Here is a 15,707-nt window from a genome sequence, read left to right on the forward strand (position 1 = left end):
CATGGAAGAGAGAGCAAGAGGGCATTACCCAAAACTTATATACAATCATGTAAAAGACGCATGTAAACAGAAAGGAAAAGGGAAGTTTGGGACAAGGTAAGAATTCTGGGAGATGAAGTCTTAAAGAATATAAAATTTCCGTTTACACATTCCCCCTATAAAAATGTGGATTAAAAAATTAATTAATCTAAGAACTAAATATTATATTTTATAAATTTTTATTAATAATAAACTAACTAAAAAGGTACTGGCCCAGCCCATTTGGGAGAGCAAAAGAGAAAGAGGGAGGAGCTACAGAACTTATAAAACAATACCATGACCACGCAAATGTGGAGGCGCAGGAGAGATTAAAGGGATTTTGGGGAAATACTGAGGGATTTCTGCCAACTAGATTTTACTGTTTGTATATTCATTATGTAGGCAAGAATTTAAGCAGGACCTAATTTTGTATACTGTAGCAATAATTTTCTATTTTGACATGATGTGAATGTAGTATTAAAAGTTTGATGCTAATACACATCTATCAAAATGACTGAGGAGCAGCTGAGTGTTTCAATGGATTGAGAGTCAGGCCTGCAGAGAGGAGGTCCTGGTTACATATGTGGCCTCCGGCACTTTTCTGCCTTGGAACCAGTACACAGTATTGCTTCTAAGACAGAAGGTAAGGGTTTTTTAAATTGGGATTCTGGCTGCCTCATAGTATCTTCATTCTGACTTATTTTGCCCCCAATATATTTTGGTTTAGCAATGAGTAAATTGTGTTTATTCAGCATTGTGCCATTGGCATTAGATGATAAATGATAGAAAATTCCTTAGTGTGGAGGTCATCATAGTGTATTTCTGCTTCTTTCTGTCTCTTTTTACACTAGGTTAATTATGCTATTTGAGAGAGTGCATCTTTTGTTACAGAGATCCTATAACCACCTGTATTTTTAGCTTAATGTTAGGTTTTACTGGATTTATACCCTTTTAAAAATAGCATTTGTTGGTTTCAGCATGTTTTTGCTATTTTTTTTTCTCCATAGGATATTTTTAGATTATTTTGTCAAATAATCTGTCTCTCCATCTGCCTCACCTGATGAAAATGCACACCATACTGAGACAGATGGCAAAACAGATGAGGACTGCTTTGAACAATACATTGCTTACTTATTCACATATTCATGTCCAAGTAATCATCAGAAAAGTCAGGAGGTTTAATGCACTCATTCTTTGCTTGGAACTTGTCAGTTAAGTGGTGAACTCATATGCTCATTTCCTTTATTCGAATGACTTTATTGAAAACTGAATCCTCTGCCACATGAGACATGACCTTCCAGTACTCATGATAGAAACCAGATCTGTGCAAGAACAGCCTACAAAAGCTCTTTAGAAAGCTCACTTTGGGAAGTGATGCTGAACCTGAGTGGAAGCTGTATTGACATTGATGAGCCTGGGACTAAAAAGATAGAAAAAGCAAAGAATTCATTATTTCCTGTTTGAACTCAAATGAATGTCAACTCTAAATATTTAACTTAAACCCTTCTGCTTTTGTTATTGTAAGGAATTTAATTTAAAATATATGAGAATTCTAAACTAATATTATGGTCACCAATTTAAAATATAACTCAAGTCAAAATGACTTTTAATAGCTTTTATTTACAAAAAGGATGGAAAGAGTGAAAGTAGAGAAATACAAAAGGAGGGTAGAGAAGATATCTACCCTATCACACTAAATATTGCTCTGGTGCTTGGCTTATTAACCCTTGGAGGACCTAAAGTCCCACCCACACGGCCTCCAAGAAGGGAAGGCCTCTCTGAAACTAGTCTTTCTCCAGACACCAGGAAAGGAAGGCCAGCTACTCATTCACTCACCCAAGAGGTGGTCCAAGTCCCAAGTTACCTCCAAGAGACAGGTCACCAGTTGAAGACTACTACTGAAGACTATCCAGAAGATTGCTTGCAGAAGACTCTCTTCAACCGTAGAAGTTCAGGGCATTCCCCTCTTCACAGGGGTCAAACACAGCCTCCAAATTGCCCAGCACTGCCCAGGAGGGCAGGGTTTGTGGGATTCACATCTCTCATCCTCTGAAGATGTAAACTCTTATCAAAAGGATTCACAAGTTCCTGACTGATTGAGTTTCTGAGGGTGTGAACTCTTTAAGTAAGTGACCTGTGAATTCTCCTTTCTGTTGGCTAACAAAGTGCTAAGTAGGGGTGTTTTCAGTTTTTGGTTGATTAAATTAAAAGTTGCTGATTGATAGTCAAAGAAAGTTTGATTCACATTTCACATTAGTCATTAGTATTTGGATGTCCCATAGGCAACTTAAATGAAAAATATTCAAAGCTGAACTTACTCTCTTCCCCACTCCTACATTTCTCCCTTCTTCCTAACTTCCCTGCCGCTCTTTGAGGGCACCACCAGCCTTCCTGTCACCCAGGCTTGCAGCCTACATGTCATTCTCAATTCCTCACTTAACTCTCACTCTTCATATCAAATCTATTGTCAGATCCTATCAATTCTTCCTTTGTAATATGTCTCCTTTGGTTCTCTGGCATTGCCACCATCCTGGTGCAGACCCTCATTTCTGGACTACCGTAGTAGTCTACTAGCTGGCAGTGCTGACTCAGGTCTCCCTTTACTCCAGTCTGTCTTCCCCCTCAGCTATCACAGTAATCTTCCTCTGTCACAGATCAGATCAGATCATTCAGTTAACTCCAGTAAGCACCCGAGAATAGTGATGGGCAAACTATTCCCCAGGGCCAGATCCAGGCTGGAGTTTACCCATCACTGCCTTTAGCAGTTCCCTAATCACTACGCCCCCACATCCAGATGTAGTGATTAGGGAATTGCTTAAGGCAGTGATGGGCAATCACTCCTGCCTGGATCTGGCCCTGGGGAATAGTTTGCCCAGCACTGCCCTAGAACAAACCCTCTGATGAAAAAAATCCTCAAAGCCCATCACAAATGGGTCTCAACCAGTCTTTACTCCCTTCCAGATACTCTGAGATCCAGAGACAATGGCCCTTTTGGTTGTTCCTCAAGGAAGACAGTCCATTTCCCTGAGATGTACCCCCTTCAACCACCTCCCTGCTTCTCTGGCTTCCCCCAAGACTCTTTAAAAACTGCCTTTTTCAAGAACCCTTTCCCAGTGTGTGCCTTCCCTATGAGATTATTTTCAGTTTCTTCTATCTCTATCATGTTTGTACATAGTAGTAGTTGTTTTCTTTTCCCTTTAGAAGATGAGCTCCTTGAGAATGGGAACTATTTTTGCCCTTTTTTAAATCTCCAGTGTGTAGCACAGTGCCTGGCACATAGCAGGTGCTTAATAAATGCTTCTTGAACTGACTTGGTTTGATTTAATTGTATATTTGTGAATGCCTTACTTTTTCTAACAGGGATGCTTAATGTATTACATCTCACTGATCATCCTTAACAAAAAAAAAATAGTTTTATGAAACAATTTAGAGGTATGAATTGGCCCATTCTTAATTTCTCATTGTAGCCACTAATTTCCATTAGAATATAATTGCTGTGTTTGTCAGCCTGCATGCATGCATGCGTATGCACAGGCACATACAATTTTCCTCACAACTTCTGTGAGCTTCCAGTTTTTTCATTTTTAAAAACTAGGGAGTTGATTAGATGATCCTAAGCGTCCTTTTAGTAGCAGCTTGTACTGTCAGAAGGATAGGCTTACATGTAATTTTCTGATTTATGTGGGGGTTTGGAGTGAAGTTGGTAAATAGGGGCTTGGAATTTAAAGGTGCAAGGGGCCTTAATGATTATCGTTTCCAAGTTTATAGAAGAGGAGACTAGGACCCAGAGAGAGGAGGTGACCTGTCCAAGGTTAAGATATAGGTAGCAGAACAAGGATTTGAACCCAGATCTTCTGACTTTTCAAATGTTATACTCTTTCCCACACCATGCTTCCTTTCAAAGGAAGGCTCAAATATAGTTCTATATTCCTTTAATTGTAGTGACTATTTATGGTCCGATAAATGCCAATTAAGCTAAAATTTTCTATTTTAGCAACAAATATGTTAGATATTCATACAACTTCTAAAAAATCTTAAAGAGGCAGGTAGGTGGCACAGTGGATAGAGCCCTAGACCTGGAGAGGAGAGGACCTGGATTCATATCTCCACCTTAGATACTTCTAGCTTTGTGACCCTGAGCAAGTCACTTAATTCTGTTTTGCGTAGCCCTGACCTTTCTGTCTTAAAGTTGTTAATAAGACAGAAGGTAAAAGTTTACCAAAAAATCTTGAAGCAACAAGGAAGAAGTTAGCTAGATGTTTCTGCAAACTATTTACTGTATTAGTAATCTTCATGACCAAGTAATAAAAAGATTTTCTTTCTAGAGCATACCACCATATATTAAAGCAATGACTTATTTTCATATTTTTAGTTTGCTATTGGAACTGTAGCAGTAAACTGAATTATAAATTGCTTATTTTATTTCACAAAGCTAACTGATGCAGATTTTTCTGCAAACATATAGAACTGAAATTATTAAAAGGTGATTTATCTTTTCAAAATTTAATCACAGAAAATCGAGTAAGTTTTTTCCTGTGCTGTAGGACAACAGTCATCTCCCAAAGATGCTTCCATGAATCTGTTATATTGCATTGGTGTAGGCACTCTTTCCAGTAGCTCAGATTGCAAGTCATCCTGTGCTACTCATGTCTGTGTTCTCCTATAAATCATCTAGAAGGTGTCCATTCAACATGCTCTAAACCTTCCTTTTGATTTCTTGATGTGATGCAAATCCCATTGGAACACACAGTGCCTTGTCTTCTCTTCCCCGTTAGGCATAGTCAGCTTCTTCTTTCAATCCCAATATGGCATGAACTAGAACCTTTTTATAAGAATACAGGTTATTCCCCAATTGATAAATGGTCAAAGGATGTGAATAAGCAATTTTCAGATGAAGAAATCAAAGCCATTTATAGTCAAATAAAAAAATGTTCTAAATCTAAAGCTCTTCTTGTGTCTTCATCAAGGGTGTGTCCTTGGTGCATGTACAGATTATTTTTATAAAGGCTTTGGAAACATAGCAAAGTAGGAAAATGAGTTTGTAATTATTGGTATTCTCTCAATGGTGTTTTGAGAATTATAATAATAATACATTTACATCATTCTTTAAAATTCTCAAAGCATTTTATATACCTTATTTCATTTGAACCTCTAAGCAACCCTATACCATAAGGACTGTAGATATCAGTTGCCCCATTTTGCAGATAAAGAAACTGAGAGCAGGAGAAGTTCACTTATTTGTGGTCACAGAGCTATGGAGGTAGGATTCGAACCCAGAATTCTTGACTCAAATCTAGGACTCTATCTGCTATTTTGAAGTACCTCTCAGTAATACCCATTATTTTTCCCCAAGCATATGGAAAGTAGGCTTTCTTTGAGCTCTTTTGAGAATATTACATCTACTTCAGAATTGTGTTGGCTCCATTACATGCCTCCTACATCACACATGTTAATGTCCAGCAGTTTTTCTCATACTTGTACTTTTTCCTAAAGTATAAGAGGGATTTAGTGATGGTTTGAAAGTATTGTTCAGAAAAGATGGTTAATTCATTGCAAAGAATCACCATATAAAATATAAAGAATGTATTTTATAAGTATATTTCTTAAGCTCAAATCCTTAATCAATAACTGTCATTGATGGGAAAGCCCAGTATCTTAAAGTTGGCATCTGATTTTTTCCATTTTTTTTACTCCAGGTTCCATTTTTTATTATTCTTGAGATGATTTAGCGTAATTGGGTGCTCTTACTAAACAATTCAGCAAACTTGTCTTCTTCCTCGCTTCTCCAAATTAGACATTTTCATTGTTTCATTCAAACAAAAACAAGCTCGTCTTTTAAATATTTTTTTCTAACCACATTCAAATAATTCTGTTTTTTTTTTATTCATTTTTTCTCTCCCCCTAACCCCCCCCCCAATAGCCAACTGGGTTTTTTTTTTTTAAACCCTTAACTTCTGTATATTGGCTCTTTGGTGGAAGAGTGGTAAGGGTGGGCAATGGGGGTCAAGTGACTTGCCCAGGGTCACACAGCTGGGAAGTGTCTGAGGCCGGATTTGAACCCAGGACCTCCTGTCTCTAGGCCTGACTCTCATACAAACTGAGCTACCCAGCTGCCCCCTCCACTGGGTTTTACATGTGTCATTGATCAAGACCTATTTCCATATTATTGTTAGTTGCACTGGGGTGGTCATTTCGAGTCTACATCCCAAATCATATCCCCATCATCCCATGTGTTCAAGCAGTTTTTCTTCTGTGTTTCTATTCCCACAGTTCTTTCTCTGAATGTGGATAGCATCTTTCTCACAAGTCCCTCAGAATTGTCCTGGATCATTGCATTGCTGCTAGTAGAGAAGTCATTAAATTCAATTTTACCACAGTGTGTCTGTCTCTATGTATAATGTTCTCCTGGTTCTGCTTTTTTTACTCTGCATCAATTCCTGGAGGTCATTTCAGTTCACATGTGTAATGAATAGGGAGTTAGCTGCAGAGTAGGAGAGGACTGGGGAAAGGGTTTTTTCTACTCTTCAAAAGGAGAGATTGATGTCTCCTAGAGGAGGGCACCTAACTTCACTATTTTTCTATAGGAAGTTGCCAATCTATGATTACTAATACTAATCAATGTATTTTGGGGAATAATGCACAATTTCATCCCACACATTATCCAAGTATTAATGCCATCAAATGATAGAGTTTGTAAAGTACTTTGCAAACGTTAAAGGTGCTGTATAAGTGTCCCTTGCCAAACCTCATTTTTGCCAAAATTTAGATAATAGGCATGACACTATTATAGGATTTGGCAGGAAGTTACTGTATCAAATATACTGAAAAACATGAAGAATCTAATAAATACTATGAAGTATGAGAAGGAAATATAGTAATGACTTTATTCCAGGCCAGGTGGCCATTTAAATAAAATAGAATGCAACATTCCTCTTATGTGTGTGAGGAAGCAGATTGGGTGGAATGGGACAACAACATAGACTGTGACTGTAGATGGGACTGGAAAAAAAAAAAGTTTTGAATAGGGGCAGCTAGATGGCTCAGTGGATAGTGTGTCAGATCTGTAGTCCGGAAGACCTGGGTTTAAATGTGGCCTCAGGTATTTCCTAACTGTGTGATCCTGGGCAAGTCACTTAACTCCAATTGCCTAGCCCTTATTACTTGTCTGCCTTGGAACTGATTCTTTCATTGATTCTAAGTCAGAAGTAAAGGTTTAAAAAAGAAAAGAAAAAGACTTGTATAATTCATTTTAGAACTGATTTCAGGATTTCAGCCCACGTTGCTTAGTGGATAGAACCTGGAATCAGAAAGAACTGAGTTCAGGTGCGACCCTTGACACTGACTGGTTGTGTGTCCCTGGACAATTTGCCTAACCTCTCTTTGCCTCATCTGAAAAATGGGGATGATAATAATAGTACCTATCCTCCTCCCACTCCCCCACCCCCCATAAAGGAAACTGAAATATGCTAACTGGAATAAGTAACTGGATAAGGGAAACTGGAATTGTTAAATAAAATGAACTAGATAACAACTGAGCTGGGCAATAGCTGGGTTAACAGATTTAACTAACAGGTCTTCCTGAGGATTGAATCACTCAATACACACAGTGGATAGATTGAATGGATAAGGATAACAGATATATAGATAACAACAAGGGAGTCAGCTGGGATACCACAGTTGGTTCTTATTTGTCGTATCTGGGTAAGGACTTGACAAGGAAAAAGTATGGTAACTGAGATGTTTAATAATTATTGGGATAGGTAAGAAGAGGGTATGGGTAAACTGAATCTAAGATCTATGGGTCTCCACCCTGAAATATAGTGATGGATAAAAACTACACTAATGGCTAAATCAAACAACAGGCTGCTGACTAGCAAGGTCTTGCTGAGAGGAGGGGATCTCACATATAGTCCAAAGGAGATGTTCTTCAAAGCTGATCACAGGAGACTTGAAATACAGCCAAATAATCCAAAGTCAGGAGAGGGAGAAGGGATGGTCTCTGTGTCCACCACAAAGCCAAAACCCACTTCTCAACCTTACTCCTTCACTGGAATGCTTGATTTGCAGGAGGTACTTAATCCAGAATCCAAGGAAACAGCTTCAGGGATTATCTGTGTCTCACTAACTCCCACCATTAGACTTCAGATTTCAGGTCTTCAGTGCCAGGTCCAAACTGTCACTGACTCTCCTCTCAAGGTTCTAGAACCTCCTTGCTAATCAGTCTGCCCTGCTAAACTAAAATCCTATATTTCTACAACACCCCCCAGGTTTGTTGTGAGGATCAAATGAGATAATCATTGTAAAATTTAGCACATAGCAAGCACTCTATACATGCTAGGAGGAGGAAGAGAAAGAGAAGTTGTTGTCTCTGTGACCCTAAGCACCATGAATTTCTTTTTTATCATTTGTATAATGAAGGGATTAGATTAAATAATCTTTAAAGTCTATCTGGAATTCTATATATTTCCCATTTCAAAGATTAGGTTACTGAGACCTACAGATGTAGAACTGCCCAAGATTATACAGATCATGTTATATACTAGTTATTTTGACTTCCCTTCTTGTTTCCTTTAATCTGATCTCCATGTGGTCATATATTTCTTTTTCTTATATAATGCTCAAATACCTCCTTATAATTATAAAACAAACTTGGGGGCACTAGGTAGCTCAGTGGATTGAGAGTCAGGCCCAGAAATGAGAAATCCTAGTTTCAAATTTGGCCTCAGACACTTCCTAGCTGTGTGACCCTGGGCAAGTTACTTAACCCCCATTGCTTAGTCCTTACTGTTCTTCTGACTTGAAACCAATACACAATATTGATTCTAAGATAGTTTTTAAAAAAGTTAAAAAAAAAAAACAAACAGAACTCGAAAACATTTGTTAGTCAATATATAATAGTACCTCCCTCCCTCAGTTATTGGACATTGAGACCATGAAATAAATTTTCTGTGGAAATTGTTCTCCAGTGAAAAAGAAATGTGTCTGCATGACCAAAATATTTTCTGATAATTTTAAAACAGAAAAACATTTGGCAGTTTTATCAACAACATGACAGCTTTAAAGGTGACGTGTAGTGAAAGACATATTTAGGTTGAATTTGAGTCATTTCACCTTTTTTTACTTGCAGATAATGAATAACTCAACTATTTTATCTAAAATTACATATGGATAAATTAGCCTTGAATAATCTTAAGATAATATTCCTTACCAGAGATATTAAAAGCATATTTGAAAGTGTAACTAGATCAAAGTAGTTGACATATGGGAGTTGCCAGAGCAATTTCATAAATTATCACTGAATTGTGGACCTAGAGATCATATTGTAGTGACATTACAAAGACAGTTCACTTGTTATATCACAAGAAGATTGCTCTCACCAAAGTGCATCATTATTGCATATTTGATTAGCTAGGGCCTAGACTATTATAACAAATTTCTCTTAGATTCTGTTGAATTATGTAATTATATAGTTAGTCTCCAGTTTATAAAATAGGTTATGTTCTAAAAGTTGTTTGGGAAGTCACTTAAATTAGGTAGCTGAAATTTACAACAGTTTTCCCATGGAAGCAATGTTGTGGTTCCCATGTTAGCCATCAAAAAACTATTTTAACCCAAAATATTGCCAAAATCCTTTACTTGCTAAAACCTTACTTCTGACTAAAATCTATTCTTAATTAACCAGATTACCTCTTATAGTTGAAAACTTTTATAGTTGAAAAGTACACAGATAATAGTTTCCTCTTGTGGCTTGGAGACAACTCTGAATTTTTAATGGACGTGCCAGCAGAGAACATACTTGGGTAGGATCTTATGAATTTGGAAAGACTCGGAGGCCCTATGGTGTAGTAAGAAGAACCCTGGGCTTAGTTAGAGACTGGGCTATACTTCTACCTCTAATTTTATTATGATCATAGGCAAGTAAACACCTCTCTTATTTTTCTCATCTGTCAAATGGAAATCATTATCTCTGTAGTACTTATTTCTAAAGATTGCTGGGAAAATCAGATGGATTACCTGTATTTCTATCAGATGATTACATCAGAACGTAAAACATTCCACAGACTTGGAAGGACTAGATAGTCATCAACTGTTTTTGTCTGAAGGCTGGACCTCAAGAAAGCTAACATTTAATAAAGAAAGGCATGGTTACCAAAAAGAGTAGTTACAGTGGAATAGAAGGTAGTAACTTTCTTTAAGAATGCCTTGAACCTGTAGAACATTTTTTTCTTCTCTAATGCAAAGTACAATGGAAAACTATAGAATACATCTGTAGTAAGAGTAGAGGTTCATGGAGTTCCTTCACTGAGAAAAATTAGTGAGTAAAAATATAGTAGAGGGGATTAATAATTATTCATTAACATTTTAAGCCAAAGCAAACATATGGAAATAGAGATTTACTGAAACTATCCATTTCTACTATTTGAGTAATTTTAATTGACTTTTAGGTTTATGAAAACCCTAATGAATAAAGTAATGTTCTTTACTTTTTAAACCTCTTGACCTAGTGATTTGTCATATTATGGAAGAGAAATCTTTAAACAAAACATGTAAATATAGCTGTATTAATCCCCAAGCAAAACCTCTGACATAGGAATATAGCTCATTATTTCTAGGTATTTGATTGGTCTTCATAGAAATGTAAACTTATTACTTAATTATAGTCTACATATGGTTTTATGAAGAGCCTACTGATTATCCAAATTGCCAGTTGTTGTAAAGAGAAAGATTTGCCTACTTCCTTCTAAGGAGGACAACTTGAATTACCAAGACCATGATGATCTTATTTTGCTGTCTCTAAGGATTAAGCATAAATGCATAAACTCCATTTTCTGGGCTAAAGAAATATTAGTTTCCTATACTATAATCTTAAATAAATTGAACTTGAATGATACTAAATTAGCCTTCTTTGGTAGTATTATCAAACAAGAAAAACCACCTAACAGTGAGCATATCTTAAAGGGCAGGCAGTGTTTCGTACTTGTAGTCCCTTTCCTTTCTGAAAAGAGAAAGGGATTTTCCATTGTCTATTCTTCAGGAGCAAGATTTATTCAGAGTTCAATTTTGATTTCTACTTTATTACAATGGATACTTTTCCATGGTAACTTTAATGCAGTATTGGAAAAAAATGAGACGGAGAAGAAATGTATGGGAGGGCTTAATTAAGGAAGAAAAAATGAGAGGGAGAGACCTAAAACTTGTAGATTCCACAAAAGCCTCACACTTTTATATTATTGATACCATTAATCCTTCCAAAAAAGAATTTCTTGCGGCTGGGCATAGAGAACACTAAATAGCATCACACAAAAATTTGAAGACTATTTTAATAGCTAGAAAAAGGCTTGTGGGAGTTGTCCCTTAGAATTAGGGTTTGATGTTTGTATACAGTTGGCTTTTTAGAGATAAGAAGAGAGGAAACCAGCACCTTATTATGTGCCATTATGCAGAATTCTGGGAATACATAAAAAAGACAGACCCTGCCCTCAACGAGTTCCAGATCTAATGGGGGAAGCCTATATACATGTAAGATTGGAAGATCAAATGAAGATATTTGGTTATAGGCATGGTTTTGAAGTGTAGAAAGTATGGAGCAGAGCCAGGAGGGGAAGCCAAAGATTGGTTAGCCAAAGCCTCTCCACAAAATGGAGATCCTAAAGGATTTCACCAGTGAGAGAAAGCAGCCTCTTGCTGGAGAGATATTGCAAGGCGAGGTCTTAGGGCTGGTTGGATGTTCCAGAAGGCCACAGGTGCTGAGGGAAGCAGCCCATATGTAGGAATATAGTTAACTGGTTCCAGGATCCAGAATCCTTTCCAAATACTTTCCTGAAGAGTCTTGCTTGGTGAAAAGAAATTGCTGTTTTTCAAATGTAATAAATATTTTCAATTCATTTGTGCAGAACAGTAGCATTTGTATTTTTAAGTATTTTAGTAAATAAAATGAAATATTTTTTCCTTTTCTTTGCAGCTCAGATCGACTGATTGAAGAAACAATAAGGTAGGAAGATTTTTTTTAAAGGTTAATATGCAGCTTAGAATGAAATGTGTCTAAACTTTATACTTAGATTTCCCAGAACTTGAAATAATTTGATTTCAACTTTTCAGAGAGAAGAAAATGTCAGTGACCAAATCCTTAAGTCCTTATGACTTCGTAGTGTTTTTTACTTCCTATGAGGAGAGAGCTTTTCAAATTTCATGTTTTGGAAAACACATATCTATTAAAATCTCATTTCTCTTATGTTATCAAATGAGGTGTTCCACCATAATTGAACTTTATTAATTACTGTAGTTTGCCTGTCTAACCTTTTTATTTTTCATTTTGACTAAAATATTCTTATATTACCCACTTTCCTGCCTTATTAAATCAAGTATAGTGAGCAGTATTCAATCTTTTATTTAAAAAATGTACAGGGCAGTATTTTAAGTTATGTTGACTAGTAATTTAAAGATCCAAAACAAACACAGGAATTATACAAACACAACTACAAAACACTTTCCAAACAATTAAAACTAGATCTAAACAATTGGAAAAACATTGAGTACTCATAGGTAGGACGAGCTAACAATAAAAATGACCATTCTACCCAAATTAATTTACTTATTTAGTGCTATACCTATCAAACTGCCAAAAAACTTTTTTACTGAATTAGAAAAAACTATAACAAAGTTCATTTGGAAGAACAAAAGATCAAAAATATCAAGGGGAATAATTAAAAAAAACTGAAATGAAATGAAAAATAATGAAGGAAGGTGGCCTAGCAATACCAGATATTAAACTATACTATAAAGCAGCAGCCATCAAAACGGTATGGTACTGGCTAAGAGACAGAAGGGAGAATCAGTGGAATAGACTTGGGGTAAGTGACGTCAACAAAACAGTCTGTGATAAACCCAAAGAGGCCAACTTTTGGGACAAAAATCCACTATTTGACAAAAACTGCTGGGAAAATTGGAAAACAGTATGGGAGAGATTAGGTTTAGATCAACATCTCACACCCTACACCAGTATAAATTCAGAATGGGTGAATGACTTTAATATAAAGAAGGGAAACTATAAGTAAATTAAGTGAACACAAAATAGTATACTTGTCAGATCGCTGGGAAAGGAAAGATTTTAAAACCAAGCAAGAGGGGGCAGCTGGGTAACTCAGTGGAGTGAGAGCCAGGCCTAGAGACAGGAGGTCCTAGGTTCAAACCCGGCCTCAGCCACTTCCCAGCTGTGTGACCCTGGGCAAGACACTTGACCCCCATTGCCCACCCTTACCAATCTTCCACATATGAGACAATACACCGAAGTACAAGGGTTTATTAAAAAAAAAAAAAAACAAGCAAGAGTTACAAAATGTAAAATAAATAATTTTTATTATATTAAATTAAAAAGGTTTTGTACAAACAAAAACAATGCAACCAAAATCAGATGGGAAACAACAAACTGGGAAAAAATCTTTATAACAAAAAACTCTGACAGAGGTCTAATTACTCAAATATACAAGGAGCTAAATCAACTGTATAAAAAATCAAGCCATTCCCCAATTGATAAATGGGCAAGGGACATGAATAGGAAATTTTCGGATAAAGAAATCAAAACTATCAATAAGCACATGAGAAAGTGTTCTAAATTGAGAGAGAAACAGAGACGAACCAGGAAGAGCTTCAGAGCCCCAACAAAGGAGGCACAGATGTTAATTAAACGAGGCTTCTAACAAAACCTCTAAGAAGAGAAGCCTGTTTTGAGGTTAGGACCTCCAGAAACTCCAAGGAAAAGGAAAGGGAGTCAGCCTAACTTACCCACATGACACTTCAAAAGGAAGCAGTCTGAGGTCTCAACCGAGCTCCTTCAAGGCCAGATTCAAAAGGCAAAATCCCCTTCACAGGAAGTTACCGTCATATTTAAAAGATACTTCTTTTCTTCACTTCCTGCATCCACCCTCCAGTTCTATGTCGACAAATGAATTCCTGTAGATAAAGTCTAAAGAATGAAAAAGGATGAGTTAATTCCATTTACACACCTACTAGAAGTAATCCAGTCACTAAAATCATATCCATTTTCATCTAATTGAAACACATGAAAACTTGAATAAATTTTGTATAGAAGCTAATTATTCTTCTAGTGACAGTTAAACCATTTGGCTTTCAATATTTTTCAGTTCTCCGGGATTAAAGTCAATAAATATTTATTAAGTACCCCCTTTGTGTTAATCACTGTGCTAAGTGGACAGAAAGAAGCTAAGAGCACAACCCTTGTCCTCTAGGAGCTCACACTTTAATGGGAGAGACAGCAAACAAACTATATATAGGATAAATAGGAAGTAATTTTTTTAAAAAAGGAAGGAATTTGAATCAAGAAGAGTTAGGAAAGGCATACTGTAGAAGCTGAGATTTTAGTTGAGACTTAAAAGAAACTGGGGGGGATCAGTGGATAGAAAAGAGGAGGAAAGAACATTGTGAGACAAGGAGACTAGTGTACTGAATCAGGGAATGTGTGGTAGGGAATAAGATGTAAGATTGAAAAGGAACAAGGGGGATAAATTATAAAGGGCTTTGAATGTCAAAAACTAACAAACAAAAAAACCCCCAAGGATTTTGTATTTGATCCTGGTGGCAATAGGGAGCCACTTGAGTTTAAGTAGGGGAGTGACATGACAAAACCTGTGAAAGCACTTTGTTAACTTAATGGAGGATATATTAGGGTGGAGAGAAACTTGAGACAGGTTGACTTATCAGTATACTGTTGCCATAGTCCTAGTGAGGTGACAAGGGCCATCACTAGAGTCACTAGAGTAGGGGCAGTGATAGAAGGAGAGAAGGGGATGTAGATATGAAATATTGCAATAGTGACTGACAGACTTTGGCAGAAGGTTGGATATAGGTTGTGAGAGATAGTGAGGTATAAAGGATGTCTCCTAAGTTGCAAGCTGGAAGAACTTGGAGGATGATGTTGCCCTCTACAGTAATAGAAACGGTAGGAGGCGGTAGGGTTTAGGGGAGAAGGTAAAGAGTTCTGTTTAAAGAGTTTAAGATGTCCACTGGATATCCAGTTTAAGGCATTTGAAGATGCACCATAGGAGGTCAACAGAGAGGTTGGGGCAGAATGGTAGATTTGAAAATATCAGCATAGAGATGATAATTAAATCCATGAAGGCTGATGGACTCACCGAGTAAAGTGAAGAGCCTAAGACAGAACTTATAATATAGGACAATCACTTGGATAACCATCCAGCAAAAGAAACTGAGGAATAGTCAGATAGGTAGGAGGAAACAGGAGACAGTGGTGTATCAGAAACCTAGAGAGAAGAAAGTATCGAGATGATCAAGTGTCCAAGACTGCAGAGGTCAAAGAGAATGAAGATATTTGTCTTTACTCAATATTTGGGTATAAAAAGAAAACCACAAAATTATTGACAATAAGCAGACTTTTTAGCAGTCAGCCAGTATAAGCCAAAGATATTATAGCTGGTGGTTTAAGGAACAATTCTAGTGTTATTCCAGATGTTCCTTGTGTTTTCTTCATGAAGATCCCTAAAAACAGTTTGCATTAATATTTCACTTGCCTCTTTAGTAATTTTAGGCCAGTCAAATTCTAAGGTATTATGGAATTTAATTCCCTTTCCTAGATCTTTAGTTGTAACCATGAAATCAATCTCTCTCTCTCTCTCTCTCTCTCTCTCTCTCTCTCTCTCTCTCTCTCTCTCTCC

The 15,707-nt window shown here is 36.8% G+C and overlaps 1 protein-coding gene across 4 annotated transcripts in view; it reads left to right on the forward strand.

Annotated features, from left to right (window-relative positions):
- Positions 1 to 15,707, forward strand: part of GOSR1 (golgi SNAP receptor complex member 1) — a 77,203-nt gene that overhangs the window by 50,235 nt on the left and 11,261 nt on the right. For all 4 annotated transcript variants that reach the window (XM_044672905.1, XM_044672908.1, XM_044672909.1 and 1 more), the window contains exon 7: positions 11,981 to 12,010. In XM_044672905.1, the coding sequence (XP_044528840.1) occupies positions 11,981 to 12,010 (30 nt within the window). The remainder of the gene's footprint in view (positions 1 to 11,980; positions 12,011 to 15,707) is intronic.

Source organism: Gracilinanus agilis, chromosome 4, assembly GCF_016433145.1.
Source record: "Gracilinanus agilis isolate LMUSP501 chromosome 4, AgileGrace, whole genome shotgun sequence".
NCBI classification, from domain to species: domain Eukaryota; kingdom Metazoa; phylum Chordata; class Mammalia; order Didelphimorphia; family Didelphidae; genus Gracilinanus; species Gracilinanus agilis.